Source organism: Botrytis cinerea, chromosome 5, assembly GCF_000143535.2.
Source record: "Botrytis cinerea B05.10 chromosome 5, complete sequence".
Taxonomy (NCBI): domain Eukaryota; kingdom Fungi; phylum Ascomycota; class Leotiomycetes; order Helotiales; family Sclerotiniaceae; genus Botrytis; species Botrytis cinerea.
In genome coordinates, this window is record NC_037314.1 from 1,322,908 (window position 1) to 1,349,944 (window position 27,037).

The 27,037-nt window shown below is 42.8% G+C and overlaps 6 protein-coding genes across 8 annotated transcripts; 1 reads left to right on the top strand and 5 right to left on the bottom strand.

Moving 5' to 3' along the window:
- Nucleotides 1-1,975: 1,975 nt before the first annotated feature.
- Nucleotides 1,976-3,535, bottom strand: BCIN_05g03670 (hypothetical protein). Its single transcript, XM_001559837.2, has 2 exons — nucleotides 3,401-3,535; nucleotides 1,976-3,346 (listed from the first exon to the last, which is right to left on the bottom strand). The coding sequence occupies exons 1-2, from the start codon at nucleotides 3,468-3,470 to the stop codon at nucleotides 2,064-2,066; spliced, it is 1,353 nt and encodes a 450-aa protein (XP_001559887.1). The 5' UTR covers nucleotides 3,471-3,535; the 3' UTR covers nucleotides 1,976-2,063.
- Nucleotides 3,536-6,763: 3,228 nt separating this feature from the next.
- BCIN_05g03680 (hypothetical protein) lies at nucleotides 6,764-7,350 on the top strand. The gene is made up of 2 exons (XM_001559835.2): nucleotides 6,764-6,974; nucleotides 7,046-7,350. Exons 1-2 carry the CDS (start codon nucleotides 6,861-6,863, stop codon nucleotides 7,202-7,204), a joined length of 273 nt encoding a protein of 90 aa, XP_001559885.1. The 5' UTR covers nucleotides 6,764-6,860; the 3' UTR covers nucleotides 7,205-7,350.
- Nucleotides 7,351-9,720: 2,370 nt separating this feature from the next.
- Nucleotides 9,721-12,950, bottom strand: BCIN_05g03690 (hypothetical protein). 2 transcript variants are annotated; one of them, XM_024692972.1, is made up of 3 exons: nucleotides 12,673-12,950; nucleotides 10,541-12,621; nucleotides 9,721-10,486 (listed from the first exon to the last, which is right to left on the bottom strand). In XM_024692972.1, exons 1-3 carry the CDS (start codon nucleotides 12,893-12,895, stop codon nucleotides 9,905-9,907), a joined length of 2,886 nt encoding a protein of 961 aa, XP_024548756.1. In that variant the 5' UTR covers nucleotides 12,896-12,950; the 3' UTR covers nucleotides 9,721-9,904. The 2 variants fall into 2 exon arrangements, with proteins under 2 accessions (XP_024548756.1, XP_001559883.1); XM_001559833.2 differs by having other exon boundaries at nucleotides 9,721-12,621.
- A 2,634-nt stretch (nucleotides 12,951-15,584) lies between these two features.
- BCIN_05g03700 (hypothetical protein) lies at nucleotides 15,585-19,238 on the bottom strand. Its single transcript, XM_001559832.2, has one exon. The coding sequence runs from the start codon at nucleotides 19,096-19,098 to the stop codon at nucleotides 15,709-15,711; it is 3,390 nt and encodes a 1,129-aa protein (XP_001559882.1). The 5' UTR covers nucleotides 19,099-19,238; the 3' UTR covers nucleotides 15,585-15,708.
- A 1,141-nt stretch (nucleotides 19,239-20,379) lies between these two features.
- Nucleotides 20,380-22,750, bottom strand: Bcies1. 2 transcript variants are annotated; one of them, XM_024692973.1, is made up of 3 exons: nucleotides 22,042-22,750; nucleotides 21,287-21,994; nucleotides 20,380-21,178 (listed from the first exon to the last, which is right to left on the bottom strand). In XM_024692973.1, the coding sequence occupies exons 1-3, from the start codon at nucleotides 22,634-22,636 to the stop codon at nucleotides 20,436-20,438; spliced, it is 2,046 nt and encodes a 681-aa protein (XP_024548757.1). In that variant the 5' UTR covers nucleotides 22,637-22,750; the 3' UTR covers nucleotides 20,380-20,435. The 2 variants fall into 2 exon arrangements, with proteins under 2 accessions (XP_024548757.1, XP_001559880.1); XM_001559830.2 differs by having other exon boundaries at nucleotides 20,380-21,994.
- A 1,601-nt stretch (nucleotides 22,751-24,351) lies between these two features.
- On the bottom strand, nucleotides 24,352-25,359 carry BCIN_05g03720 (hypothetical protein). Its single transcript, XM_001559828.2, has 2 exons — nucleotides 25,113-25,359; nucleotides 24,352-25,060 (listed from the first exon to the last, which is right to left on the bottom strand). The coding sequence occupies exons 1-2, from the start codon at nucleotides 25,255-25,257 to the stop codon at nucleotides 24,702-24,704; spliced, it is 504 nt and encodes a 167-aa protein (XP_001559878.1). The 5' UTR covers nucleotides 25,258-25,359; the 3' UTR covers nucleotides 24,352-24,701.
- Between the last annotated feature and the right edge of the window lie 1,678 nt (nucleotides 25,360-27,037).

Genomic DNA, 27,037 nt, shown 5'->3' on the forward strand with positions numbered 1-27,037 from the left:
GGGGCTTCAGCAGGCCCGGCAATGTTAAACCGTTCAAAGTCAAGCTCAAATTCAAAATAAATACACAAAATCTACGAGGAGATCGAATATCACAGCCAAGCACGCCAGCTTAATTTACATTCTAGCCGAGATCCTCCTTGCTGCATGTGACCACGTACTCGTGGATTTTGAATGCATTAACCTTCTTCTTCTTTCAAATGCTAGGGACATGAACAGCACATTAAAGATGTAGGATCAAGAGGAAGTATTCTCTTTTCCAAAGGCTCTATGTGATCCATGATGTCAACAATTCAGGTAGTTATTCTGAACAGACATGTTCAATCCACTTCGTCGCTGTTTTATGAAACCTTAGTAGACACGAGAATAATCTTAAAATTTGATGGATACCAATACATATACTGACACACTCACACAAAACGTTGTTTCTTGCATATTCCTTCATCGAGCGGATTTGAAAGAGTTGTATAACACGGTAGCCTAATCAAACTAGCCAGAACTATGTACATAATTCTTACAAGTAGCAATTCTACGGTTGCTATCTTGAACTAGAAATGAATCTACACAGTGACCAAATAAAAAACCATACTGTTCTCATAAATTAATTCCACTTATTGCTCGTGCAAAGAATCCTTTGATCTGAATGTTTGAAGACAAGAATCTTTCGTTGTCAGAGAAGAGACTTTCACAATCTTGTCCCCCTTTGACTTCCGTCACTTCAGTATCTTGAAACTCATCTAATTCGATCTTGATCAGCTGCATTTCTCTGAAAATTGTTTACTTAGACATGCGTAAAAACAATGCATAACTCCAAACTACCGAAAGTAAGACACTTTGTCTCGAGAAATCAAGTCCCTAGTAGAACTGTTTGGTTGATAAATGAACGTTTTGGCCTAATCTCTGTCTTTCTGCATAACCTGAGAACAAATTTTTTCATTTCATTCATTGATTTCATATATTTTTCACGGTCTGATATTGCTTTGATGCCTAAGATACTTTTAAATAATCTAAGAATCAGCTTTGTGCCCATTCCGTTGAAGCTTAACAATCAATCACGTACGATGACCTCCCGAAATTCCCAGATCTCACGAACTTTAGACAGCTGTGGCAAGACACATAGTCTATCAAAGCTTTTTTATACTCCATTAACTTGTTGGAATTGTGGCGAGAAACATCTGCCATCTCGAGAATTTTGCTCCTTCTGTAATGGACTTACTCTTCCAAAATTCACTCGAGAGAGACCCGGGGAACCAAAGAGGCTCATCAACTGGAAGATATTTCTAATCGCAAATACGGAATCGAGTCAAGTCAAGAACGAAATACTTGGAAGTGTGGAAATCGCTATCAAAGATGATCAGTATACTGCAGTTCTTTGCTCTGCATCTCATGATAGTCTACACGGGAAGAACGAGAAAAGGACAGCGATCTTCTTACACAGACCTGGAGGAGAGAAGTGGCTCTCGTTTACAAAAGCTGGTCCAGGCGAGATCTCGGTCAGTTTCAGGAAGTGGGAGAATATCAAACTTGCTGATTGGACAGTGTTTGAGGAAGTTCTAGGAGTGACTTCATGTAAGTGTTCTCATGAGTTGCAATCTACTAGGCTCAAGAGCTGACTTGGTAAATAGTACCATCCACTTTTCCGACGCCAAATGTTCGTCCACAAACTAGGGGCAGACCTTGGGAGCTTTAATGGGAGTGGTTGATGTACTGGAGAGGGATAAGAGGGCGTTAGTGACTAGACCACATGTCAAATCAATATGTGTAGGGTATACATAACCTTAAAATGCATGGTAGCTATCAGCCTATACAGCCAGTCATAGTTTTCAACTCACAAGTTATCATCGCTCTTCTTCAGGCTATTTTTCAATTGCTTGGTAGTTTTGCTGGTGGGGTTTCGTGCTTTTGTATACAAACTTGTTCACTTCTGTCCTTGTACATCGGTACCATAAATGTGTATTTCAACTATTTCAAACTAATATACTAATAGAAGGCGTACCTACAGTACTATTTATGGTAGAAATGCGAAGTTCTCAAAGATTGGGATAAGCATCAGCTGGCTCAACAAACTATGTACTAATTGACTTGAACCACCGCAAAAAATCTCTCTCATCTTTGTCAAAGTCGTACTTGTACATGCGATCTGTTTCTTTCGGATCATCATCTGGATCCGAAAGCTCAGGGTCAAATATATCATGGTGATCTTGGGGCCACCCCATATCCCACTCTAGATAATGCCTTCTTATTTTATGGCATCCACAAAATTCCTCGCTATACCAACGATTATAGCAACCTTTTCCATGACTGCTTCTACCGACATGCCCTCCGTTTTGCCATAGCTTACGAACAGCATTTATGGCCTTCATCATCGGATCCCAATCTTCCTTGTTGAATGTTGGGGGGCAAAACCCCGAAAGCTGCTCTTCTGGCGGACCGTATAGTAGTCGAGAGTTGCGAAGAAGTTCTACCCACCAAGGAAAGTAGCCAGCCGTTTCCCAATCAAGGATTGCGGTTATTCTCCATTTTTGATCCGCGTTATCATTCGAGGCATAGAGATTCGTATCATTTAAGTCGCCGTGGGTTAAAACATATGGTCCGCCCTTTGGGAAGTCCGCCTTGATTTTAAGTATGTGTGCGTCTGCCGTTTTGATCCACTCGTTTCGTCTGAATGGCATCTCAATTCCACATTTATCTTCCCTCCAACTATCCCATAAAAGTGATTTGCGCATCGCAGGAGTTAAAATTTCCAGCCATTCTTCTTCATTGCGCCCTGTCTTCACACATGGAGGTCCATAGCAATTTCCAATGTAGTTATCATGAAGTTCTCCCCCATCTACTCTCTGCATGTGAGGACTAGTAAACTGGCGAATGCTTTTGATGTGTTTTATGAGATCCATTTCAATATCATGGTACTGTTCATCGCAAATAGTATCGGCCAACTCCGACAACAATTTTCCTTTAGCTCGAGACATCATTGTAAAATTGAACTTTTCATCGCCGCCCCCAAATCTGTACATTTCCACAAGAGGTACACCTATATTTGCATCCCGAAGAAATTTCTGTACTGAATAGTCTACCGACTTGGACTCTTTGGGTAAGTTCATCTCATCTCTCAGGAGCCACGGCCCATCTGGTCCGCCAAGTTCCCACATAGCAGTATTTTTGTTGGTATATACGATCTTTACGCGTGAGGAGTACCCCGATCCGGCGTTATGATCATCCAATCCACAGTTGTAACAGAGTATCTCGCCTTTATTTTGTCGGCGGTATTCATAATTCTCGGCATCGAGTTCACCAAGTACGGTGTCATGACATGAGTGAATAAGATCTTTGGGGTCTATTCCGGGATGATCTATATTATAAGCTATTAATACTAAACTATTGTATGTGTTGATAGTTCGCTTACAAGTGGTATCAAATTCTGTCATGTGCTGAATAACCCTCGGGGGTAGTTTTTTGACATTTTCCTCCGCCATTGAGGATATAGATGGAAGATTGTTGCTCTAGATGAATTGGCATGTAACAATTGTATCTAACTTTCAAGGAGAAGAGTAGATTGTACTCTACAAAACGATATCTGAGTGTAGAAGAGAATAAAGACTTAATATATAGTGTTGATAACAAAGATCCTAACTTGCTCTTCTTTGTTTTACAACATTAGAGAGGGAACGAAATCCTTATATCATAAATGCACCGCATTCATATTATTCTTTTTGTCCTTCGAATTCCGGGGGAGATATTACTCTATCCGAAAACATTTAGTTTTCATCCCAACATCAATTTTAAAGTTAGCAGACAAAGTCTTGTATTATAAATGAACCGCATTCAGTTTATTCTTTATTACCTTCAAATCCCTAGGCAAATATTATCCCGTGCGAGAACAACGAATTTTCATCTCAATGAAAGCCTGACATTTACAAATGATCCGCATTCGGATGAACCTTTATTTTCTTTTTTACATATCTGAATAGATATTTTCCGACTGCCAACAGCATACGCGTTTCCATCTCGATATCCTTAAAATAACTGGCAAAGGTTCTGAGTAATCAGCCACAAGATTCGCAAAATTGTATGACCAAGTGACGAAGCCCTCTGGAATCATCATACAATCGTGCATGGTCTTCTCAACCAAATCCACTTCCAGATTTCAAGGATTCGAAAAGAATTATCAATCCAATCTCAATATTACTGAAACTCGTATATCTCAGGAGACTGATGAACATACAATTGAAATAGGTCTGAGTTGAAGAGATGCGGGGTTCAATGTACTGTTTGATTACTTCGCTTAAGAGCCCCTTTGCTCAAACTCGAGAATGACAAAATGCGAACAATTTACCAACATGCAACTTCGGTCTCATATTGCACAATCCTCATTGGTGAAAGAAATATGAATGAAAATGTACAATTCGCGATTTTTCTTGTATATCCAGCGGAATCCAACTGTTTTGTTTGAACTTTTATACATCTAAATATACGAGTTTAGTTGTATAAAATTGCTACAGCTAAGATGATTCTAGTAAGCAGTATTATTTTGCCAGAGGGTCAAGCGTAGGATATAATATCCATGTTTCTATCTTTCCTATAATCGAGTAGGTGATTTGCATACACAGTATAGTTTGTATAGAAGAGCTTAGCTACGAAGCTTAATACCTACATCATTTGAATAACTTCGAACAAAATTAGTAATGTTTAGACTCGAATTTGATCATGATATTCTAGCTATTCTAATAAAACCATTATATGCATGGAGACTTTATCCATAAACTGAAAGAATAACAGACCGGTTCGAAAGATCTATCTGATTGATTAATCTCAAAAAAAGCAGATATTTTCACTAACCTCTAAGATTAAGTAAGGAAATAGAATAATTAGAACGGTAAAAACCCCGAATGTCATCATTCCATATATTGATACCTCAAATAGCACGTGACAGAACGAAATATCATTATTTCGTTAACGTGGTTTATTAGTGAGTGAGTCATATCATTGCTAAACTTATAGACTAGCAAGTTTCGAATCTAGTATACAATCTTTTAGGAATTAATGAAATAAAAAAAGAAGGGATACAATTATTAATAAGAATTCAAGAAATTCAATAAAATAAATTTTATTAGATTATTCCAGAAACTGAAATTAAAATTCAATTTAATAGTATTTCAATGATAAGGGGATTAGCGCTAAAGCTTGATTACCACAACAAAATCAATTGGAAAACTCTTAAATTGAATTTTATTTTCTGTTATCGAGATAATCCAATACAAATTATTTTGTTGAATTTCTTGAATTCTCATCAATTCCCGAAAGGTTTTATATTAGATTGAAAGATTGATAAGTGTTACAAAATGCTAGTTGAGGTCACTTTAGTCATAAATCTGACATTTGAGGTATCAATACATGGAATGATGACATTCGGGGTTTTTACCGTAATTAGAAAGAAAATTTCTACTTACTATTTAGCCTGTGAAGAATAATATTTAATGAAAAGAACTACTCGAGTAGACTCCGAAGGGATGGCGATTCTTTGAATTATGGTTGCATTCATGTCCAGAAACAATTTTATGTATATGTATATATATGCATGAGCATGATTTGTGCGGTTGAAGTAATTCAAGTCATGATGTTCAGTGGAAGCATTTTGGGCAAGTGTATACTATATCGTCAAACAGTAGCACACGATGAAGGGGAATTCTGTTATTTTTGTAAATATCCTTCTGGTTTGATTGATTCCATTGATTTCATTAATTTCATTGATTTCATTGATTTGAGATGCTCATCAGCCAAGAAAGCTTGAAGTGTTTATTGACGGGGGACTAGGGGGTAGGTCAATAAGGTTTTCAATGGAGGCTTGATAAAGCTTGAAAGCTTGATGACAAGACCAGGGTATTCGGAATGATTGAGGCTCTTCACGTGCATGTGCGAGCATTGTCAATTAAACGGTGAAGCATTGGCATTCAAACTTTAATTTTGTCTTGTGTGCATTTAATATCTTTAATATCGTGCTCCAAAGAAAGTCATGCCAGGTCGTGCTATCAATCCGAGAGCCGTGCAGGAAATGAGAAACTTCATTGGCTGTCCACTTTCGCATAAGCTTCGGATATTGAGCCATCAAAGCTTATTGTTGGGCTAGCTGACGATAACACAACGTTCGTATAAGGTCGTCGCATCTCCCCACATTCTCCGGTGTGGATGAATGGTTATGCGACGATCTATACCAGATTGCCGGTACTTTCATCCAGCCAGATCCTCCGTGGTACATCCACAAGTCCACACCGTTGGTAGGTGGGCCAATCTCGAGAAATTACATGTGCTGTAGGTTTCGGTCCCTGGCTTCAGCACCCTGGCTTCAGTCTTAAGTTTGTTGGGTCTTATGCGGAAAGAGACAGAAATAGTGAAGCTGAATGTTTGAATCCTCTGTCCCACGCTTGCCTGCCCTTTAACCCGAAAACCCGAATCCGAAGTTTCATGGGATTTGGCCCCGGGGATTCATCGGTCCATGATGAATGGTTGGAGAGAATCAGACGTCGACAAGTCGGGACGCCGTCAAGGTATTATTAAGTTCAAGGTGGGGAGGCAGGTTGTACGGTACAACAACGGGTGACGTACAGGAACACTGACGCCAGGATGGGTCGTTTGCGGTTGGGGTATGGTGTTGTCGATGCAAGTATCTGTCGCGGCTTCACACCGGCTCATCACGATATTGAGATCATGCGAGAAACCCGAATAGGTAGTCAACTGGAAGAAATGTCTATAAGAAGACGAGTTCCCGGCTGAAGGATATTCTCTACACCAGCTATCTCTCCAACAACATCCAAAACATTATCTACACTTCACCAATTTTATCCAAAGTCCTTTTCACTACCGTCAAAATGGTCCGCATCTCCTCCATCGTCATGTTCTTCCTTGCCAGCGCTTTATCAGTGCAAGCATGCACCTATTGCCAGTGCGAATTCTCAAACGGTGATCACTGCTGTGTCTATTCGGTAAGTCCTAGAAGGCTTTAAGTCTATATCCACGAAGTTGAAATCATCCTGTGTTCTAACATTTTAAATAGGATGCTGAAATTGGCAACCTCGATTGCCCAACCTATTGCGCTAATGCTCATCGCGCAGATGGTGCAGCTGGTGGTGGAACTGCATGCGCAGCTGGAGGAAAATACAAGTGCGCGAGTGCTTTCACAGCTCTTGATCGTACCCCATGTTACAAGCAGTAAGAATCTCCGATGGGATGGAGAGTTCTGATGGATGGTTGGAGGAAGGGTTTCATGGGAATCGCATTATTGTGTCTCAAGACTCCCTCATTTTGTAGTTATAGCAAAGTCAGATGGTCGGGAGTGTGGTCAGAAGTAGAGGAATATCAGAAGAATCGTTGCTTGAATAAGTAATTTTTTTAATGTGAGAAATGACGCCAGATACAATAAGGCCATAAGTGCAACAGCCAGAAAATAGTCATGCAGAGTCTACTGAAGACCAAAACTTGTCTTTTATTTCCAGACATACGTGTAAAACGCAATGAAGTTGTTTCTTGCTTGCCCCTTTGGTGGTTTCTGATAAGAGTATCGAGACACTGATCTGTTGCTTGGAAAACTGGTTCCATGGCTATATAAATTCTCTTTGTAAAATCGGGATTACATTATGAGATCCGGAGGATTGGTGCAAGTGAACTTCACAAACCCAATTTTGGGAGCAGATGTATACACATTCATGAAGATGAACAACAAGCCATCGATTCCTCGTATGTACGTTGTTGTTTCTATGCTGATTGTTTGTGGCAAGACTTTTGTCATGAGCAGATGGATATTGTATATATCCATAGACACGATAACTAGTAGGCAGATTAGCTACAGATGTATAGATAGATATCAACATCAACATCATAAATCATTTTGATGAAGAATGCAGACATGTAGCTACATACTATGAGATTGACCAATAACTATAGGTCATATGACGTATCACGTGTGTATGCATATATTATTTCTATCTTTGACTCCAGAATTGTGTGTGCTGAGTATTGAATTATTAATAAAAATTTACTCCATCGCAGAGATCTAGGGCCAAATCGTATTGCTAGGTATCTTTGCACAATTGAAGAACGCTAGAATAATACAGATTGTTGTCCTCTCTGGCGGGGCGACTCCGTTGCAATTGGGTGGTATTAAATGGTTTCCTGCCATTTCAAAATCCAGACACCATCAAGTGGCCATCATAGTGATGCATGCCGTCAAATAAACACATAGCTTGGTATACCTTGCATCTACGGTCTCCAGTCAGACATGCTACCCGGAGAGCTGACGAATGAGCTCCAACGCTATGCTTCAATTCTCTTTACATGCTGGTTTTGATGTGAACAGGTTTGTTCTTCCCAAAGTACTTAGAGAGAGAAATACTGGAGGAAGTGTCAAACTTACAACAGGCACAAGACAAGAACTACCTGAATTATAGTCTGGCTTCGGATATGAGATCTACTTGCATAGTTTAGATAGGGAATTCATAAAGCACACCGAAGAGCAAATGTACAACGGTTTTTCTATATGAGAGACGAGACTTTGGAGAATTTCTTTGCGGGTTTTCTACTTTCCATGAGTGGGTTTACTTGGAATCATCTAGTAATGGTTAGCCTGCGACTTGAAGAAATGTATTGCATATATCTATGACGAAGCATTATGTCATTGCAAACTAGCCATGCCTAGGTTGGCATTTCCATCCCAGATCTAGACTACCATCAAGATACACGAATTATGACTTGTGAAAAACATCTATCATCGTCTAGTCAACACCAACCAATAGCCGGCTCTGGATATTCCAAGTTTCTAAGTTGTTGTAAGAGAATAGAGTTTTATTTTATATATTCTCGTGAGATTCAGAAGGGGACTTCTTTTGTGATTTGGAGTGAGACTCAAAGTTCCGCACACCAGTACATTTGTTTCACGAAGAAACATGTTACATTTCTACATACTCGTACTATATCTCCAAGGATAGAAGCTTAGAACTGTTAAATATAGTGGGTCATTCCTTGATGATATCCGATCGCGGTTAATCTAACATAGATTTACGCAACCAGAGATGATGATAAATATCTTGATGTATCCTCATTTTTGGTACAGAACAGTTGTTCATTCAGGTGATTATAGAGCATTCTGATATATCTTCAAGCTATGGCAGAGTTTTGCCTTAAGAGAGAAATTTGATAGTCAAGTAAAATGGGACACTACTCCTAAACAATTTCATTCCTTTCAACGAAACTCCATGAATGGAATAGAATACATTGACATATTCTCTGGTATCGACAAGAATATAACAAGCGCAAAGCAAACAATCATAACATTACCGAGATGCAAATTTATTTCTGGTTTTGGCAAATATAACATGGTACTGCTTTTAGGCAGTGAGATTACCTTGTCTAGTCTCTAGTCCGATGAGACCACATCAACGTTTACAATCTTATGAGTATAATTCCAATACCATCACACTATCACAGTCCCTGCAATTGAGAAGCATGTATTTTATACTCTGTCACTCCTAGGTTGCATTCACGGTTAATGGAACGAAATCAAAATCACAATCAATGAACAATTCTTATGTATATCTTATTTAGTATTCATCTATAGGAGATATCTCTATCCTTTCCCATCCACAATCAAACTCAAAATACTACCGAATTCATTTGATAGTAGTAGACATTATACTATGAATTCTCTCTACTCAAACCGCGCTAGAGTCCAAACTATGCGGGTATAGAGGAGCATATAACTATCTAATCATCAACCGAATGCTCATACAAAATCTGAAAATCCTATATCCCGTATTCCTTCCAAATACATGCAGGTAAAACTAATTACTCCCAATCAATTTTCCAATCTCTCAACATCCCAATCTCTCCATCTCCTAATCATACAACCCTCTCAATCTCCTTAGAAACGTCCTTTATCATTGAAACGCTTAGGATCAATAAGATGACCTTGAATGACCGGTGCTTCGCCAGAAACTTTGTTTTCGGTATATTCATTCATGATTCTCAACCGCTCTGCATTTTCCTTCACCTCTGCTTCCTTCCTAGCTTCACCTGTAAGCTTGCCTGAACAATCAAACTTCCTATCCCAATGAAATTTTCCATTACCATCTGGAACAGACTTTCTCGGTGCATCGCCTGCAACTGTAGTTCGTGCTTTCTTGATGACATGTTCTCTCGTGAGAGCAGGAATAGCTGGGATATCAGAAGCAGGTCGCTTTCTCGAAGTTGTAGGCCGAGGTGGATTAGCTGCGGTAGAGACATTGGAGGGGTGGGTTGTCTTTCTGCCTTTATCATAGGCCGAGACAAGCTTTTCGGGAGCCTGGATGGAAGCAACGGGTTTCTTGGCTGCAAGCTTTTCGGGAGTCTGGATGGAAGCGACGGGTTTCTTGGCTGTGAGAATCTTTCTTCTATCGATAGCGGCCTTCTGAATGAAGGGGCCTCGCATGACTTGAGCCTCTCTAGCAGCAGTAGTAGCGAGGAACTTTTTTCTATCGTTAGTGAACTTCTGAATGGGGGGAGCTCTCATGGTTTCAACCTCTGTAGTAGTAGTAGTATCAGCTACTACCTGTGCCTTTTTCTGAATGGCAGGTGCTCGCACAGCTTCAGCCTTTTGATTAGTAGTATCAGCTACTACCTGTGTTTTCTTTTGAATGACAGGGGCTCGCATAGCTTCAGCCTTTTTATTAGTAGTATCAGCTACTACCTGTGCCTTTTTCTGAATGGCAGGGGCTAGCATGGCTTCAACCTCTTTATTGGTAGTAGCAGCAGCAGCTACCTGTGTCTTCTTCTGAGCGATTTGTTTCTTCTGCTTATTTTCCACAGATGTTTGTCGCGAAATGGCGGCATTGGCTTTAACAACAAGCTCCGTCTGGGCCTTGAATTCAGCATTGTGGCGCTGCTTATCTTCCTGGCGCGAGGTCTTTTCTTGCGCCAGCAGCATTCTCAAATCATCATTGCTTTCCTTCTCGTCCGCCAATTGCTTGGTCAAAACTTGATTGGCCTTTCTCTGATCTATCAATCTCTTGTATCGCGCATCGGTCTTCTTCTTGAGTCGGGCTTCATCCTCACGGCGTTGGATGGCTTTCTTTGCCTCAAGCTTGCGACGTCTAACATCGGCCTGGTGTAAGCCCTTTTGGAATGCAAGCTCTTCTGTTAATGCTTTGTTGGCAGCTTCAAGCTCTTGCAAAGAAAGCGGGGTGGCAGGCGTATCTGGAGCAACAGTACTAGGAAGAGTCTTGGTGTCCGGCGCGGAAGTGTTGGTAGCGGAAGAAGCAGTCGAACGAGCTCCAGATGAAGATGAACGAGCAGAAATAATTGCTTCAGCATCCTTCAAGACTTGAACACCCGCAGGTCCATATTCAAGAGAATCAGCTTTGAAGATTGTGAAATTATGGTTATTATCCTGAGGAGAAGAGAAGTTGCCATAATGCAGCATAGCATCGATTTCAGAGCTTTGTGTGTTGGCAGTATTGGCGGTGGTGAAGAAATCGGCACCAATCTTCTCAGTATTGTTCAAGGGGGCGACGTTCTGGTTTGGAATGCCAGCCCAGGTGAAGAAGTCATTGACGCTGTTGGTGTTCTGTTGTGGGGTTGTATTTTCAACAGCCGAATCGCTGTCAAAGGCGCAGTTGGAATCAGCCATGTATGCGTCAAAATCAAAAGATCCGTAAATGTCATTGAGACCAGTGTTGTTGAGTGGTTGATCGGCAAATGAGAGGCCGGGAAGAGAAAGATCAGGAAGTGGAAGCTGTTCTTGCGAAGGTGCGTCTGCATAGATAGACTTGTATGTATGAGATTCATAAGCCGCTCCGGGAGCTTGACCATAGATAGCAGCTGGAACACCAAAAATATTGAGTGAGGCGTTGGTCGTAGCAGTATTAGTCAAAGGAGAGGTGTTGTTTCTAGCAACCTGAGTGGCACCGAGAGAAGTAGATCCTTGATGACGATGATAAATCTTTTTGGTACGTCTAGTAGCCTTATCAGTATGGATATTTGGCATACCAGCGGCAGCATAGTTTGCAGCAGTAAGAGAAAGGTCCATGGTACCATTGCGAGGAGTAGAGCCCAGTTGAAGTGGAATGTTGGATGTGCGAGGAAGACCGCGAGCTTGTCGATCGAGATATCGTTGAAGGCCGATGTTACCGGCAGCTTGGACTTTAGCGAGGCCATGAACAGAGACTGCGGATTCGAACGAAGGGTTTTCACTCAATCGTTGGCGAAGAGGATTCTTGGGTGTGAAATTCTTCTTTCGAGAGGGCGTGTTTGGTGATGAGATAATTTCAGACTCATTCTGTGAAGCCATGTCGAATTGAAGATGTGCGTATGTATCACTAAAAGGACCGGCCTTAGATAGTGCAGTAGTTGGAAATGCATAGTTGGTGGCATCATCATTATCATTGGCGGTTTGATTGAAATTGATCATGGTTTCCATGAGATCAAAAGCAGATTCGGTGGTAGCAGGCGTAGCCTTCTTAACGTATGGGCGCTTGAGAAGACCGACTTGATTGGCAGGTGATTTTTGGGAAACGATGGTAGTTGGACCATGAATGACACCATTGTTCAAGCCAAGACTGCTGTGATTTCGAAACTGTGCCTCAAAGTAAACAGAGTTTTTGACTATGGCGCTGATTAGCAAGAGTTGTAATCGTAGCGAATGATTTGAAGTACCATAATTGTCCCATTCATGTTGTCCGAGAGAAGCATAATGATTTCCATTAGCATGAGCTCTGAGCTCAGCAAGGTTCATAACACGCTCAAGAGCACGACTAGCATGTCCGAGAGGGAAGCAAAGAGCGCAGACCCATCCTTTGGTGGTCTGGACGCACTTGGTATCGGCAGATTTCTTCTGGGCAGAAGTGGGGGCGCTGTTTTTTGCTTGTGTTGCAGACATCTTGAAGTAGCTGCGGAGTAGGTTGATAGATAACAGCAAGAATATGAGGAGATTCATAAAAAGCGTTGGTATGTTGATCGTATCGAAGAAGTTCTTAAACAAAGTCGTCGCGATTGATACACTTTGCGATAAAGGTTGTAGAAGTAGTTCTTCCAGGTATTTGGTGTGATGGTAACAAGAATCGAGGTTGAAAATAGGATTGGTAAGTTTTCGTTCGAGTTGAGTTGTTACTTGAGATTGTAGAAGTGGGGAGGTTGTGAGTTTAAGTACTGAAGATTCTTAACACTGGTGTTGTTGAAGTTCTTGAGTAACTATCAAATAAGATAGAGATTAGAAAAAATTTCGAGTTGGGGCAGATGAAGGCTTATAAGGGATTTCGAAATTCCTCAGAATTCTTAGCGTCAAAAGAGTTAGCCGTATGTAAATAGGTACGGTTGGTATGGTTGGCACCGTAAACTTTAATACGGTAGAAGTCAATTCCCCTTATATTCGCTCTCTGCGACAACAAGTACGGCGAGAGGTATGTTTGTAAGCAGGAGGTGGAATACGGCGATTCGGGGAGCATTAGAGTGTATAGACACATAAAGTCTCAAAAGACCGTAGACTGCAACTGGCACAAGCGGCTTCAACAAAGTGTCTGATGATACACAAGTAATGGGAGTTTGGGGGAAATTGAAAGATCGAAGCGTTGTTTTGACCAGATCGTGAGATGAAGAAACAATTACGCTCAATTGACGTCGATCTTTCTATCCACTCGTCGTTCGCGTTTGTAGGAAGAAGAAAAAAGGGGAAATATTCAGGATCTTCAGATGTTTGTTGATTGTGCGAAGAAATTAAGCTGACAAAGATGAATTTCATCCGTCGTCTTGGATTTGCGTAACATCGATGTAAGGAGGCTGGTAGAAATTAACATAGATGATATGTCGTCGCTGGTGTTCGAAGGTGAAACAGACTGAAGTCCTTCGTTTAACCAATGGTGAAGGACTTTACGATATTCGCCAGACATCTTATCTTCATCTCTTCCCAGGCCCCCCTTCAAATTCGAAGATCTCGATAGAAGCATCATAAAGCTTAATTTGAATCACACAGAATACGAGTATATATGGACTTAGCATACGATCTCTATACTTTCTCTCTTCTGTTGCGACCTGAAGATTGCTCTGGCCTGGGCTATAATGTAACACACCGCCTCACACTATCTTCAGCTTCAAATGTGAAGCTTCATCCTTGTGACGTTATTTCACCAAAGAGTTTTGTCAAAATACGCTTTCTACTCCTGTCCCATATTTTCCCGACAAGCTCATCGCTAAGGCTGTTGACGTTACCAACAACACGTGACCAACTTCCTCGAGAAGCGAAGGGGTAAACCTTGGCATTGAAGGTGTCAAAATGAGAGTGTCTTTTATAGACGTAAACTTTGAATGTGCTCCCATCACAATCCGTGGTTTAGTTTGATTTCAATACCTCCAATCAATAGCCCATCGTTTCAACATTCAAATTGACCAATTCACTTTATTCACATCACTCATAGACACACCTACTCACTTTCCTTTTCCGCCAAACTTCACATTCACTTTCCAAGCAAATTCCCCAAACCGAGCATTTCTAACCGTATACCAAAATAAAATTCACAGACAACCGTATAATCCATCTTCAATGATTGAACTACTATCAAACATAAGCAACAAGGCAGCCACATGGATTTTGTGTTCGCGCAATCACGCAAAACTCCCCGCCGTGAAATCCCCAGGTACGGTTCGGTTCAAAACATCGAGAACGCCGTACAGAGTTCTTGGTCATCTAGATTAGTAAGACGCGAGTGTGCTGTAGTGTTCGAGGTAGTGGCACCAGGGCGGTGAGAATTCAGAAGTGCTGTGTCGCCTGGACAACACCTGTCAGTTAGAAGCGCATGGGCGGTTAGCAAGTCGTCTTCAATTTCAGAAATAGAGGACCAGTTGGTGACTTTTGTTTCTCTTGACTCGCTATTTCACATAAGGCTCATTTATTGTAAAAGGGAAAAAAGAGGGCAATTATGAGAACGTCACATAGATGGGCGATAGTTACGGTAACTCACAGCATGATCTTTTTATCCTTCCTTTCTCATTTGATAGATTCATGGCACCTGTTTCTTACATCAAATATCCTTAGTGATGCTTTTCTCTTATTAATATGCATCGTTCTAGTTACAATGAACGAAAGTTTCCAGCATGATAGGAACAATTTCTTATTTCAAGAGCCGAAACAGATTACATTTCGACACACAGCGAACATGCATCGCAGACACTTACATAAAATTACTATGCAGATATGTATTCAATCCAAAAAAATTATGAATCCGGCGAAATTTGACATAGAATGATAATGATTCCCCTCATCACTTAATTTTTCCGATCCAAAACAAAGAAGACTAATGACATCAGATACCACTACAAAGTATCAAAAAACTCCCAATCTTCTGCACAACAAACACACCAGACCAGACCGAACCAGACCAGACTCCAAAAAATACAAAACCATCCATCTTGATTCTCTATCGAACAGCTTGAATTAAGACTAAAAACTTTGGATATCATAGCAATTAATTATAAATAGTATTATGCCCTGCACAACCCATCTCCTTCAAGACCCCTCCCCCGCCCCCGCCCCTTCCTCTACCAATCTATCCTTATATATTCCAGTTCCAATAAAGTGCCTCTCTAAACTTTCCAGCCTCCCTGGCTCCCACCAAAAAAATAGAAAAAATATGAACGCTAGCCGCCAAATATATGCAAGAGCAGAGCAGAGCAAAGCCGATACTGACATTGCCAAGTAGCTTAAATCGCACCACCACTCAGAACCTCCCTACCTAATACTTCCACCTCTCCACTATCCGCTGTTCTCCTCCTTTCCAGAACCCATCTTTCACCTTTGATAGGATCGTCCTCTTTCATATAGCTAATCGACTCCGCGCTTGTTGTAGATTTATGTTGCTTGGTAAATGATGGTCTCCGAACCTTTTCAGCATCCCCTTCATGTTCATTCTCTGATGATACATCTCTCACTGCGGGTTTCCCTTGTTCCAATTCAGGTGACGATTGATTAGTATTCAAATTCCCCGCATCGCCAATCCCACTCTCTATCGCCTCATTTACAAGACCAAATGCGCTACTCTTCCTGCGACTCCAAAGCGATTGTACAAGCGGTCCTGTAGCCACTGGACTACCGCTCCCGTCAACACTCTTCGGACTAGCATTTCCATTTCCATTTCCATTACTACCCGAACTTTTCACACTAGCTTGACTCCCTCCCCATGCACGACTTCTCAACTTCAACAATGCTTCCATGCTCATGTCCGAGCCCTTCTCATAACTTTCCGCAATCATCAACTGTGCCAAGCCCGGACTAACTATGGGAGAGCTGCCTGACGGCGCATGGAGATGTGAAATCGACATGAAAGAATTACGATTTGAATATTCCGAGCGCTCAGTGATAGGTGTGAGATTGGGTTCTCGAGACGCAATTCTGCCGCTTTGACTTCTTATTATCCCATCCATTCCCCTTGGACCAAAATATCCACCATTTACGTACTCTGCAGAGCTAGCCGCAGGGTGTGAGTAAAACCCAAATTCTTGACCATAAAACCCATCCTGGTCGTTTGCAAGCGCTTCTGCATTAGCAGCAGCGATGAATTCATCATCCTCTAATGCATCGTCATAATCAAAATCATCATCGTAAGACGGGGATAGATGTTCATACTGGGAAGAAGTATGGCCAGAATCGGTAACCAAACCAGGTTGATTTTCTTCGCGATCCGAATCGATGTGAAATAGACTTTGTGTGCTGTCGCGTCGGAACTTGCCACTAGCAGCTGCACTGAAAGCAGCCGCTGCGAGGGACGCCTGATATTCAGCAAGCTTATCTTGCGTTAAGGACTGAGTCATTAGTTGAATTGGAGCGGCATCTGAAGTTCTATTTTCAGAAAAAGATGGTTGTGGTGCTAAACCTCCAACTGGGCGATTGGTCGCTGGAGACAGTGGTGATAGTGTGTCCTCTTTAGCTTCCTCTACTGTGCCTGCAACATTGGTCGGGCCGACATTAGACCTTTGTGCAGCCATAAATTGATCTTTTATTGGGCGTCCATATTCATCCGTATCGTTGTTGTCAAATAAAGACTCGTCAAAAACAACAGCATCTCTGTTCTCATCACCTTCTCCCTCCAGACCAATCATGCCATCATCAAAGTATAGGTCATCGTCATCAAGTCCTGCAACGTAAGGGAATGACGTTGACTTAGAGCTTTGTTGGTGGGTGACTTCCTCCTGTGATTCATTTGGAACCTCAGTGACTATACCAAGGCCCTGAGAATTTGATCCTGAGATTGATTTCCCTTCAGGCAGCTGCTTGTCTGGGAGGACCAAGTTGCCATCTGGGGAAACTGGCGTGAAGACAGAATTAGGAGGATCCGATGTAAGACAAGGCGAGTATTTCGTCATAGCGAAACCAATAACTTGCCCACTAGAATCTCGAGGTGTCGTCGCAGCTCCAGGAGTGTACGGACTCATAGGACTAGGTACGTGTGGCTGAAAAGTAAAGCCTGCAACACTTCCATCCAGTAGACCTGGCTGGGCTTCATTTTTAACGGGCGCGGTTTTTTCCATTTCTTGCTGCTCTTCCATTTCTTCTATCTCTTCCAAGCTAGTAGTGTTGATACCTGGTATTTCTTCCTCATATCCACCATCGAATCCTGCAAAAGCATCCTCTTCGTCATAATCAGCGTTGACACCCGGTATTCTCTCCTCCAGCCCATCATCATCCATCATATCATCATAATTAAAGTCGTCATCCTCATCATAAATCTGTTGATCGTCGTTACTGTCCAACGTATTCTTCTTCTCCAATGCCTTCTGGCGATGTCTATCTTCCAGGAGGCGTTCCTGTTCGGCAGCTCCTATCATATCGAAACTGAACCTCGAAGATGTACTCTTCATATGTTTTGGAATGTCCTTTGCCGAAACGTCAGATACATTTCGTGCTCGACCACCATTTTTCGACGACGGACGTGGTTTAGGTGGAGTTGATGCCGGGTCAATTGATATACGTTTCGGTTCAACTGGGGCAGGAGTTTCGGCTTTGGGTAATACTGGAGGTCCAGCATCCGAGGAAAACCTTTGTGCGCTCAACCTCTTTAGATCCCCAGCTTGCAACTCATCATTTCCTTTAGACGCCGCACTTTGATCAACTGGTCTTTGCGTTTCTCGCGCATACATAGGCTTGGGTGCAGTGAGATCAGATAAGTCATTAGCCTTCCGTACATGAGGACCAGCGGCGGGATATTGCTCCTCTTCAAAATTCTCCGTGAATACTGGTGTGTGATTTCCTGCTTTCTCGCTTGTTGCTGAATCCGCATAAGGACTCCTTTGAAACGGCCTGGTCCCATCTGCTGTACTGACATCATTATGAGAGACGTTCCGTCGTGGTCCCCTCGGAACACTAAAGTCGTGAACAACCGTACCTTTAATTCGAGGATCGAAGCTATCATTCGAATTAAAGTTTGTCGTCAGTGACTCCGGTGTTAGTTGAGTTATCGCCTGGGAAGTTCTTCGTCGGGCCAGGAGAGCCATGGGGTTTAACATCTTTAGCCTTCCTTTAGATGATTGTGTGGGAGGCGCTTCGAGGGTTGGAGAAGGGATTCGAGCACCCGTAGGTCGTCTCCCAGTTGATTTGATATCTAGATCTGGAGTCATCGGCCCAAAAAACTTTTTTGTATTCGAATCGTAAACGGCGTTGGATTGTGATCTAGAATGATCAGATCCAGCATTTCTGGTTGGCACCGGTCCTGCATTTTCCGCAGATTCAGGCCTTTGATTGCTCGCAGATAATGGCGATTTCTGGCTGCTTCCTAACTCCGAGCCTCCTTTCTGTCCATTATTAAGTTTCGCATCTCCCCAGCTCTGCCCTCTTGGATCATGGCCATGCGAAGTAGTCTTCCCAGTAAAACTCAAATTCTCAAATGTATTTCCGTACCCCGCGCTCGAAACTCGCGCGACTGGAGGTAAGAAGGGAGGAGAGGAGATTGGCGACGATTCGTCGTCGAATCTAGCATCATGAGGTCGTGGAGGATGGCCATGGTCTGGACGCGCTGGCGGTTCAAAACTAGGCACTTCTGGAATCGGGGATGAAGGAGTCGATGCAATGCGCCGGTGAGGTCGTAAATAAGAGAACATCTTGTCGTGGGAGCTCATGCAAGAATAAGCAAGGTCGGCGAGTTCTTTTTCAGCGGATTCTCGACAATACCTTTAGGTTCAATTATTTAAGCTTTTCACGTTCATCGTTGTTGATCGCATAGGTGAGTTGCTGGCTGGTCGCAGAAGATAGAGTTTGTTGGATAAAATCGATTATATACTTATGGATATACTGCGCAAAGCAAGTACTACAGGATGGGAAAGATTCGATTGGATTAGATCGGATTGGATCGAAGTGAATGAAGGGGCAAGGTTTCGGCTGGTGAAGATTTAGGAAGTGGTTTGCAAATTATAAATTGTAGGCTTTTGTGACGTCTTCTCTCCCAAATTCGGTTTTGGGGAAGCCTATTTCGTTAACCCTGGATTTAGGTTTCAGAGGCCTGCCGTGCAATCTCACACAGGATGGATGCAGAGTCAAATCGATCAGATGCGACGGTAGACTGGTAGGTGCATCGCGAGATGAAGAAAAAGATGGAAGAGAAGAAAAAGAAGAAAAATGCATAAAAAATAGATATATAAACGATATATAAACGATGTATAAACGATAGTTATATAAACGATATATATATAAACGATATGTACATTTGACGTGCTTGCTCGAGATAAAATGAGCTTACGAAAGAAAAAGATGTGCCGAGCATCTATTACCTATTACCTATCTAAATATCTAAATATCTATCTATCTATAGCTCCATCTCATCTCCTGGTACTCACTTACTCATAAAGAAGCAGGCCCCATCTATCTCTGATGCCAACCTTGAAAATACGCTCTATGCGTGTAATTTGCACCTACAATGCACTCTAACCTTATACTTGCACCACGCAATAATGGATACTCTGTAAGGAACATTACCTACATATGTTACCGATGTCGCCATTGAAGAAGCGGCCTCGTACCAAGTGCAGCCGTGCTTGTTAGATAGGTACACCAGTACGTACCACACTTATCAACATGCATATTTGGTGGCTAACTCTAATCACTTATTAGTGTCTCCAGCACTTCAGCTTCAACATATATATCAACACTGTAAACGCCTCAAATTCTTTCGTAAAACCATACCACTATAGATCTTTTTCGCTGCTAAGAATAAAAATAAGAATAATGTGTTATACATAAATAGCTATCCCATCTTTCTCAAGCCCTTCCTCTACCGATTAAGTCTCGACAGGTTGTCAAGTCATTTTCTCTTCATGCCTGGATAGTGACGCCCGGCTATACTTTATCTCCCAAAACGCCTGTTTCGACAAGCCTATCGAACTATCTGCATACCCTTTAATACCCTGCCCTGCCCTGCCCTATCATATCAATACAAGTTTAGCTAATCCACATCCATTCCCGTATCGCTAGCTTCTATCTCGGTTTCGTCTCCACCAATTCCTAATAGAGATTTCTCCATCGGATCAAGGCCATCCTCGTCATCATCAGAAACCAAACCCAAAAGCTCCTTATCCATATCATCAAGATCATCATCCCCCCCTTCCTGTACAGTTACATGCCCATTTGCCTGGCGTTTCGGGTTAAGAATAACTGTCTCTTCTGGCTCGTCTTCGGTTTCATCGCTATCTCGTGCGCGATGGCCATTGATGCCATTGCTTGTCAAGATGCGGTTGGTGCCAATAACTCCAAGATTCAAGCCCTTCTGACCATCCCAACGATCGAGTCTTCTCCCAGCACGTCGAAAAGCAGCTGCATACGCCGACACTTCTTCTCCAAAATCATCCTCTTCAGCTTCGAGCTGAACTAGACCACCAAATCCTCGTTCTTTAAATGGGTAAGGATTTCTGTGATAGGTGTCGTCCTCACTGTCGCTGAATGGATCTGACATTGCGTTCACCCTCTGGTATGCGCGAGCAAAAACGCCTTGCTGCTTACGCAACTTTCTCGCTGAGTGATGTGCCTTTCTGATACCACGACTTAGAATATAATCGACTCGCTGGTTCCGGTTCCGTTCTACTGCGATTTGATGTGCAGTGAGCGGTCGATGTCGCCTGGAAAGAGTAGCTGGCACCTCTGGCGCTGGAGATGAACCTTCACCATTCTTTCCGCCTCGGTACCTAGAACCTGCATTAAGAACACTGTTAATACGCATGTTGCTGGAACTAAAGGCTCGAGGGGGCGGGGTTGAGCGTGTGCTGTCAAGATCGGAGTCGTGTCTGGGGCGAATCTTACTAATCAAACTAGCAGGAGTTCCAACTACATCATCATAACGAGGCCGAACACGACTCATAATAGTAGATGAATTGGAAGCCTCATCGAGAGGCAGGTTGAGCTTCGGCTTAGGACCGCGCTTTGGAGGACCATTTTCTGCTTGGAAAGCGATTTGATCTGCTTCAATGATACGTTTGCGCTCGCGCATCTTAGTATGACCATACTCTAGCTCTTCTTCTGTATCCACGTTCTCCAATGCTTCTTCTTCTTCCGTCATATCTTGTAGTCGTGGAACACCTTGATTTCTGACATCGGTATCATAATCTACGCCAGACCCAAATGGATTCTCATCTGCCCCTTCTTCCGTGAAATCAGACTCGAGATAGAACCACATCAACCACAAGAACGCCTTAGCCCTTGATTTGCTGGTAATTTGAGTGTTCATGATGAGATCATAAAATTCACGGGTGGTAGGGAAATGCAATTCCGTAACCTTCGTGGCATGGTTCGTAAGAACAAAGATAAGATTGACTGGGTTTGTTCGGGGTATTGGTGTTGATTTGATCTTTTCCAATGTGCCAGGTTCAGGACGATCCTCGGATGCGCCCTTCAGTATGGATTTGAGTCGAGGTGCATCTTGAAGCTGTTTGTAAGAGTTTGGATCCTGTCGGGCTTGCAGAGATGGAATGGCGTGATAGGTGCGAAGTTGTGCTCGCATCTCTGGAAAGACTAAAACTTTATTAATATGCGAAGATACGAAGAAGATGATTACTCACAATTCAAAGTGGTATTCATGCGACCGAGGTTAACCAAAAGGCACACCATTGCCATGTTCTTTGCGGGCTCATGTTCGCTCAGCAATTTATCCCTCAAGATTTTACTCGTCTTACTACTCCTCGCCATCGTATCGATATAGAGGTCTGCGAAGGTCTGTTTCGGCAGGGTATCATCGTAACCGTTAGTGAACACGGCGTTGTCGTCCTCAAAGATGAGTTTCAGAAAATCGTATTGGATGTCCTTTCTCCATAGAGGCTCTCCGTCATCCTTCTTCAGGTGACGGACCTTATTATTCTGCGGTCCAAGATTTCCTTGCATAGTAGAGGGTTGATCTTTCGCCGATTTATTACGTGAGCGCGACGACGTATTGCCAGCAGGCGTGGCTGAAGTGTTATCGGGGATGGGTGTTCTGCGTTCCTCGTCTTCCGTCGCTAGATCGTTTGTTGGTTTCGTCGTTGCTGATGGAGTGTTTTGGGGGGAGTTGGTATTAGTAGTAACATTCTTTGAGGGCGAGGCTTTTGAGTTTGAACGAGTTGGTGATACATCCTCCTTGTCGGAAGCGACAGTGACGACTGGATCTTGTAAATCTGCCATTTTCCGTCGCTACTGCATAGAACCGAATAGTATGGGAAGAGTGATCCAAGCAAAAGTAGCAGCAAAGGCAGAGGCAAAGGCAATGGTATCGACAAAACAATAGATGTTGGAATCGAAATCTTCCAGATTTAATTATTATTGAAATTAATATTCGAATCGAAATAGGCTGAATTAAAATGGAATATTGATGGAAAAAGATTCCAGTGGCAAATTGATCCAAGACCCAAGATCCGGGATAAAAGATAGTTAAAATTGAAATTGATTGACAGATGTTGGTTGATGGAAATTGAAGCTTCGAACTTCTATACTCTGGATGCTACATTTTGACTTGTTCAGATGGGAGTTAGGTAGCTTTGTTGTAGTATTAGGTCATTAGCTGTGAATTGGCAGTACCATAGCAGAGTAGAGGAGAGTAGAGAAACCATGCATCTGTGGTCTTTGTGGGTCAACGTATGAGCTCCAGTACGATTAGCGGAGTGTATCAAAGGATTCGTGAAAGATTGCCTAGGCGAGGTAGCATGTGTGAATACCTGTTCCGTTCTATTCCATGCTATCTCATTCCAATCTAGAAATCTGCGTATCTGCACTGATCTGTCCCAGTCTCTTCTTGGCTTTCACTATTACTCACCTTACGCACGCAGTCCCCCCTCGCTACCAACTGAAAGGAGTATGGCAGGCCCGGCCCCGCCTAGTACACATTGCCTACACCACCACCTTACATCCCTAGCGATCCTTTACGATGGGAGCATCAGCTGAAACTTCGTCACGGCTGCTGTCTAGACTCTGCAGACGATCGGGCATGCATTTGATCGAACGACCTAGTAAGTAGCTACCCGGCATCCTATGCACTGCACCTACCACAATCTGGCGTTAGAGTGCCCGTTCCACGCCTTACCATCCATCCTCATCATCAACAATCAAGCGCTTCCCAAATCTAGACATAAGGTTAATGAATCCTCTCGTTCGCCAATATCCTAGAAAACAAGAACCGCTAATCCCCAAAAGTGTGAAGAGTTCCTATTTCGCCACGGTGAATCTTCCTTCCACCATCTATGCCCTGTGCAAGACATCCAAAAATGCAGCAGTCCACTTCCTGAGGATCCGATCCAAGGCATATCCGTTCTCCACACGAACGATACGAGAACTGCCGTTAAGCTCTCATCTCGTTTGTTTTCCTATCTGGAATGCTTATCTACTTTAAATTTTCGGCTGAGTGAGATGCGCAACAGAATCAGTCATATCTGGTCGCACGACATATCAACTTCACCAAAGCACAGCCTCGGACGTTTATTCCCCCCCCCCCCCCCCCCCCCCCCCACCAATCCTGGTGATAAATGACTTGACAGATTCCAACAATCATACTTTCCTTTCTAACCGACGTATTCATTGCGAACTTCCTTGTCATTCCGTGAATTTCGCATCTTCCGCAGGGTGGTAGTCATATCGTTAAGTACTAGCTTGCCAATGATTACATTAACATTCATGACTAGCATCCATGAGACAACCATACGGTGGCTTCATCAGGGGTTAGCGAGTGCAGTGTTACCAGGCGCCTACAATCTCACAAATTCCATGTTTTTTCAAAGGCTTATGTCAAGGTTTTTATATTGGAGGAAATCTATAGAAGTGTAAAGATACAAAGTGAGCTGAATATACAAATTCAACTCTGGATACTGGAGCCACGCGAAAGTAAGCACCATAAAACATAAGAAATCTGGTATTACATGAAAACAGGCATCAATTAATTTCTGCCGGAAAGGAAAAAGCTGAAACTGAAATGAAAGAAAGGTAGTAACAAATTGCGTAAATGTCATGAGATCGAGGAATGGTGTCGTTAAATCTATCCTCCTTTTCGTTGCTTGTCCGCCGGGTGTATCGATAAAGATGAGCTCTTCAATGAAGGTGGAGAATAAATAGAAAAGGTCTAAGAATTTCATACAGCGAGTGACTCAGGCTACAAAAGCAGCCTGAAAATCCTTCGAGGTCATGAAATATAATTAGGTCGTTCCGGGTCGCACACCGTCGTGACTTTTACCCAGTGACCAGTTGAGTCATATTGGTTTGATCAATAACCTGAAGTTCCGCTACCACTGCCAGCTGCACTCCCATAATCGTAATAGGCTCGATCATCCTCATAGGAAGCCGCTTCTTCTCTGTAATAACCTTCCGCTTCATAGGCTGCGTCGGGGTTTCCATAATAGCTTGCCTCGTCGTCTGGCCGAGACCCGTGTCTAGATGCATCCTCTTGAGCTCTGCCTTTCGAAACAACATGCTTCATAGAGACAGAGCCCCATGGAGAGCCACCGGCGTCGGCAGTGTCATAGTATACATCATTCGAGTCAGCTGTGTGATAAGAATGGCCTGCGTGGGCACGGTTCTCATCATCTCGGTCCTGACGCTCTTTGTCGGCCTTAGTCTTATCACCTACAATCTATTAGTCACTTGCTGAAACTTGAGCGATACGATGATAACTTACGGAACTTTCTCTGTGCTAACCTATTCTGCACCCTTCTTCGCTCTTCTGGATCTGTGATACCAGACCAATCGTCTTGCTTTGGCTTTGACTTCCCAGAAGAAGAGCTTTTTCCCTTGCTAGATGAAGATCGATGGGAAGAAGACATTTTGGGTTCCGTCTTAGATATCGATTCCAGATTTAACTCTAAGTTGTAGATTTGATTGCGGTCAGGATCTTCGCTTGTGATGCAAGGAACTTCAGATACTTCTTTTTGTTTGACAGAAGTTTCGATATGCTCTGACTTATATGTGTCGGCTCTTGTAATGTTCAGAAACTGATTGAGTGAACAGAAAATAGCGTACTGGCATCAACAGCAGAACTTTGTACTTTCGCTGAGATCTCCTACAACTAGACTTCAATGATAATGTGATGAAGATGATCACCGCGCTGTATAAATTGGCTTGATAAATGTATGCGGTGCTTGAGACGCGGAAAATGTAGAGCAACGAGTGAAGAAGTAGAGAAGAATGTTGCAGCTTTCTTGATATCATAAAAAGATGATTGATGGTGATGATGAGCTGATGGTTATTTGGTCAAAGGAAACTTCCTACTTTATAGAAACCATACAGCGGCGCGGAGGGCAGATTTAATGATCCCTTTTGGATATCAACAGATATATAAAGATCTCCATAAGCATACTGTCAGAAAAAAAGCAGACCAAGAGTGGATGGAATGTCAAATAGGAGCACTGCCTCCAGACGGATCATAGATGTGACCGCCACGAAAACGTGACTGACTATAGGTGGATAAAGTAGGATATGACTGAACGAGCTATCGAGAAGGTCCCCGTTCCTCTAAGGCAGCCTCACCTAAATTGGACTACAACCTGATCCAACCTGGTCCAGTGATTGGACTAAGTGTGCATGTGACCTTGTATAGAGAAACTCCTCCAAATATGGGACGACGAGATGGGAAATACGAAACGAGATAGGGAGGATGATGAATCTAGGATCATGGTGATAGTGGAGCCTCAAACCGATGAGATAATAGCCTTGTGGTGTGGTGGGGGCCATCCATTCTGAGAGGAAGATGGGAGGAATTAAGAGGAATCCTTCATTGCGGCATTTCCGTTTTCGACCGTTTTCCATCGAAAAATTCTATGATTAAGCTTGGATAGACCAAAACTTGCGGTTTTTGTTCTCGCCCTGAATGCCGAGAACAAGAGGATAATCAGAAAGCCACTTGTGGAAATGGTAGCGAGTATGCATTGTTTTTTCGAAGATGTTCAGGCAGAGGTTCGGTTCCTGCATGGACTCGTTTAGACTTGGCTAGGCTGGACAAGGGGTCAATTCGATGGGAGATCAGGCAGACAAGTCCCATGTAAAAAAAACTTCACGATCAATGGAAAGACTCATCTAGGTACGGTCAGTACATCAAGTACACTTGTTCTGCAAATGTACCATCTGGGTATCCCTTTCTGAAATTGGTACTATGAGCATGTCGGCGATACATCACGAATCAGTTCACCGGACTCGTCAGCTTTTTCTTCTTTAGACGGGCATGGACATCGTCGTATGCAGACCTCAGCGACACTCCCAGAAGTTCTTTCATGCATTGCGCCGTACGGTCACTTACAATTCTGATCACTTGTTCTGAGATGAGATGACGCACACACCCATTGCCATGTCGATTATGTGACTCGGGACCCGTCAATGGCTAAACGACGTCGTTGTGAAAATGCTTGCTAAGTCAAACCAAGCTTGAGGAGCCACTATCCGCTCAATGAGTATGGAGAACGAGAAAAACATCAGATGATAACACACCAAAGAGCCTTGCGGTGCCAAAGGGGCACAGATTGGTACACATTTGCCTTCGCTCCTGCACAGAATGAACAACCTTTTGCTACGTCGTAGATGAGTGTGGGATTGGTATTGGCTTAGTAACAT

What these genes read in the sequence shown, in the direction of transcription:
- BCIN_05g03700 (XM_001559832.2), bottom strand. Translation starts at nt 19,098, where the DNA reads ATGTTCTCTTATTTACGACCTCACCGGCGCATTGCATCGACTCCTTCA.
- BCIN_05g03680 (XM_001559835.2), top strand. Translation starts at nt 6,861, where the DNA reads ATGGTCCGCATCTCCTCCATCGTCATGTTCTTCCTTGCCAGCGCTTTA. An exon ending in ATCACTGCTGTGTCTATTCG is followed by an intron (nt 6,975 to 7,045) that starts GTAAGTCCTAGA and finishes CATTTTAAATAG; the next exon opens with GATGCTGAAATTGGCAACCT.
- BCIN_05g03670 (XM_001559837.2), bottom strand. Translation starts at nt 3,470, where the DNA reads ATGGCGGAGGAAAATGTCAAAAAACTACCCCCGAGGGTTATTCAGCAC. An exon ending in GACAGAATTTGATACCACTT is followed by an intron (nt 3,347 to 3,400) that starts GTAAGCGAACTA and finishes CTTATAATATAG; the next exon opens with ATCATCCCGGAATAGACCCC.
- BCIN_05g03690 (XM_001559833.2), bottom strand. Translation starts at nt 12,895, where the DNA reads ATGTCTGCAACACAAGCAAAAAACAGCGCCCCCACTTCTGCCCAGAAG. An exon ending in ACATGAATGGGACAATTATG is followed by an intron (nt 12,622 to 12,672) that starts GTACTTCAAATC and finishes TCAGCGCCATAG; the next exon opens with TCAAAAACTCTGTTTACTTT.
- BCIN_05g03720 (XM_001559828.2), bottom strand. Translation starts at nt 25,257, where the DNA reads ATGTCTTCTTCCCATCGATCTTCATCTAGCAAGGGAAAAAGCTCTTCT. An exon ending in GTTAGCACAGAGAAAGTTCC is followed by an intron (nt 25,061 to 25,112) that starts GTAAGTTATCAT and finishes AATAGATTGTAG; the next exon opens with GTGATAAGACTAAGGCCGAC.
- Bcies1 (XM_001559830.2), bottom strand. Translation starts at nt 22,636, where the DNA reads ATGGCAGATTTACAAGATCCAGTCGTCACTGTCGCTTCCGACAAGGAG. An exon ending in CATGAATACCACTTTGAATT is followed by an intron (nt 21,995 to 22,041) that starts GTGAGTAATCAT and finishes ATAAAGTTTTAG; the next exon opens with TCTTTCCAGAGATGCGAGCA.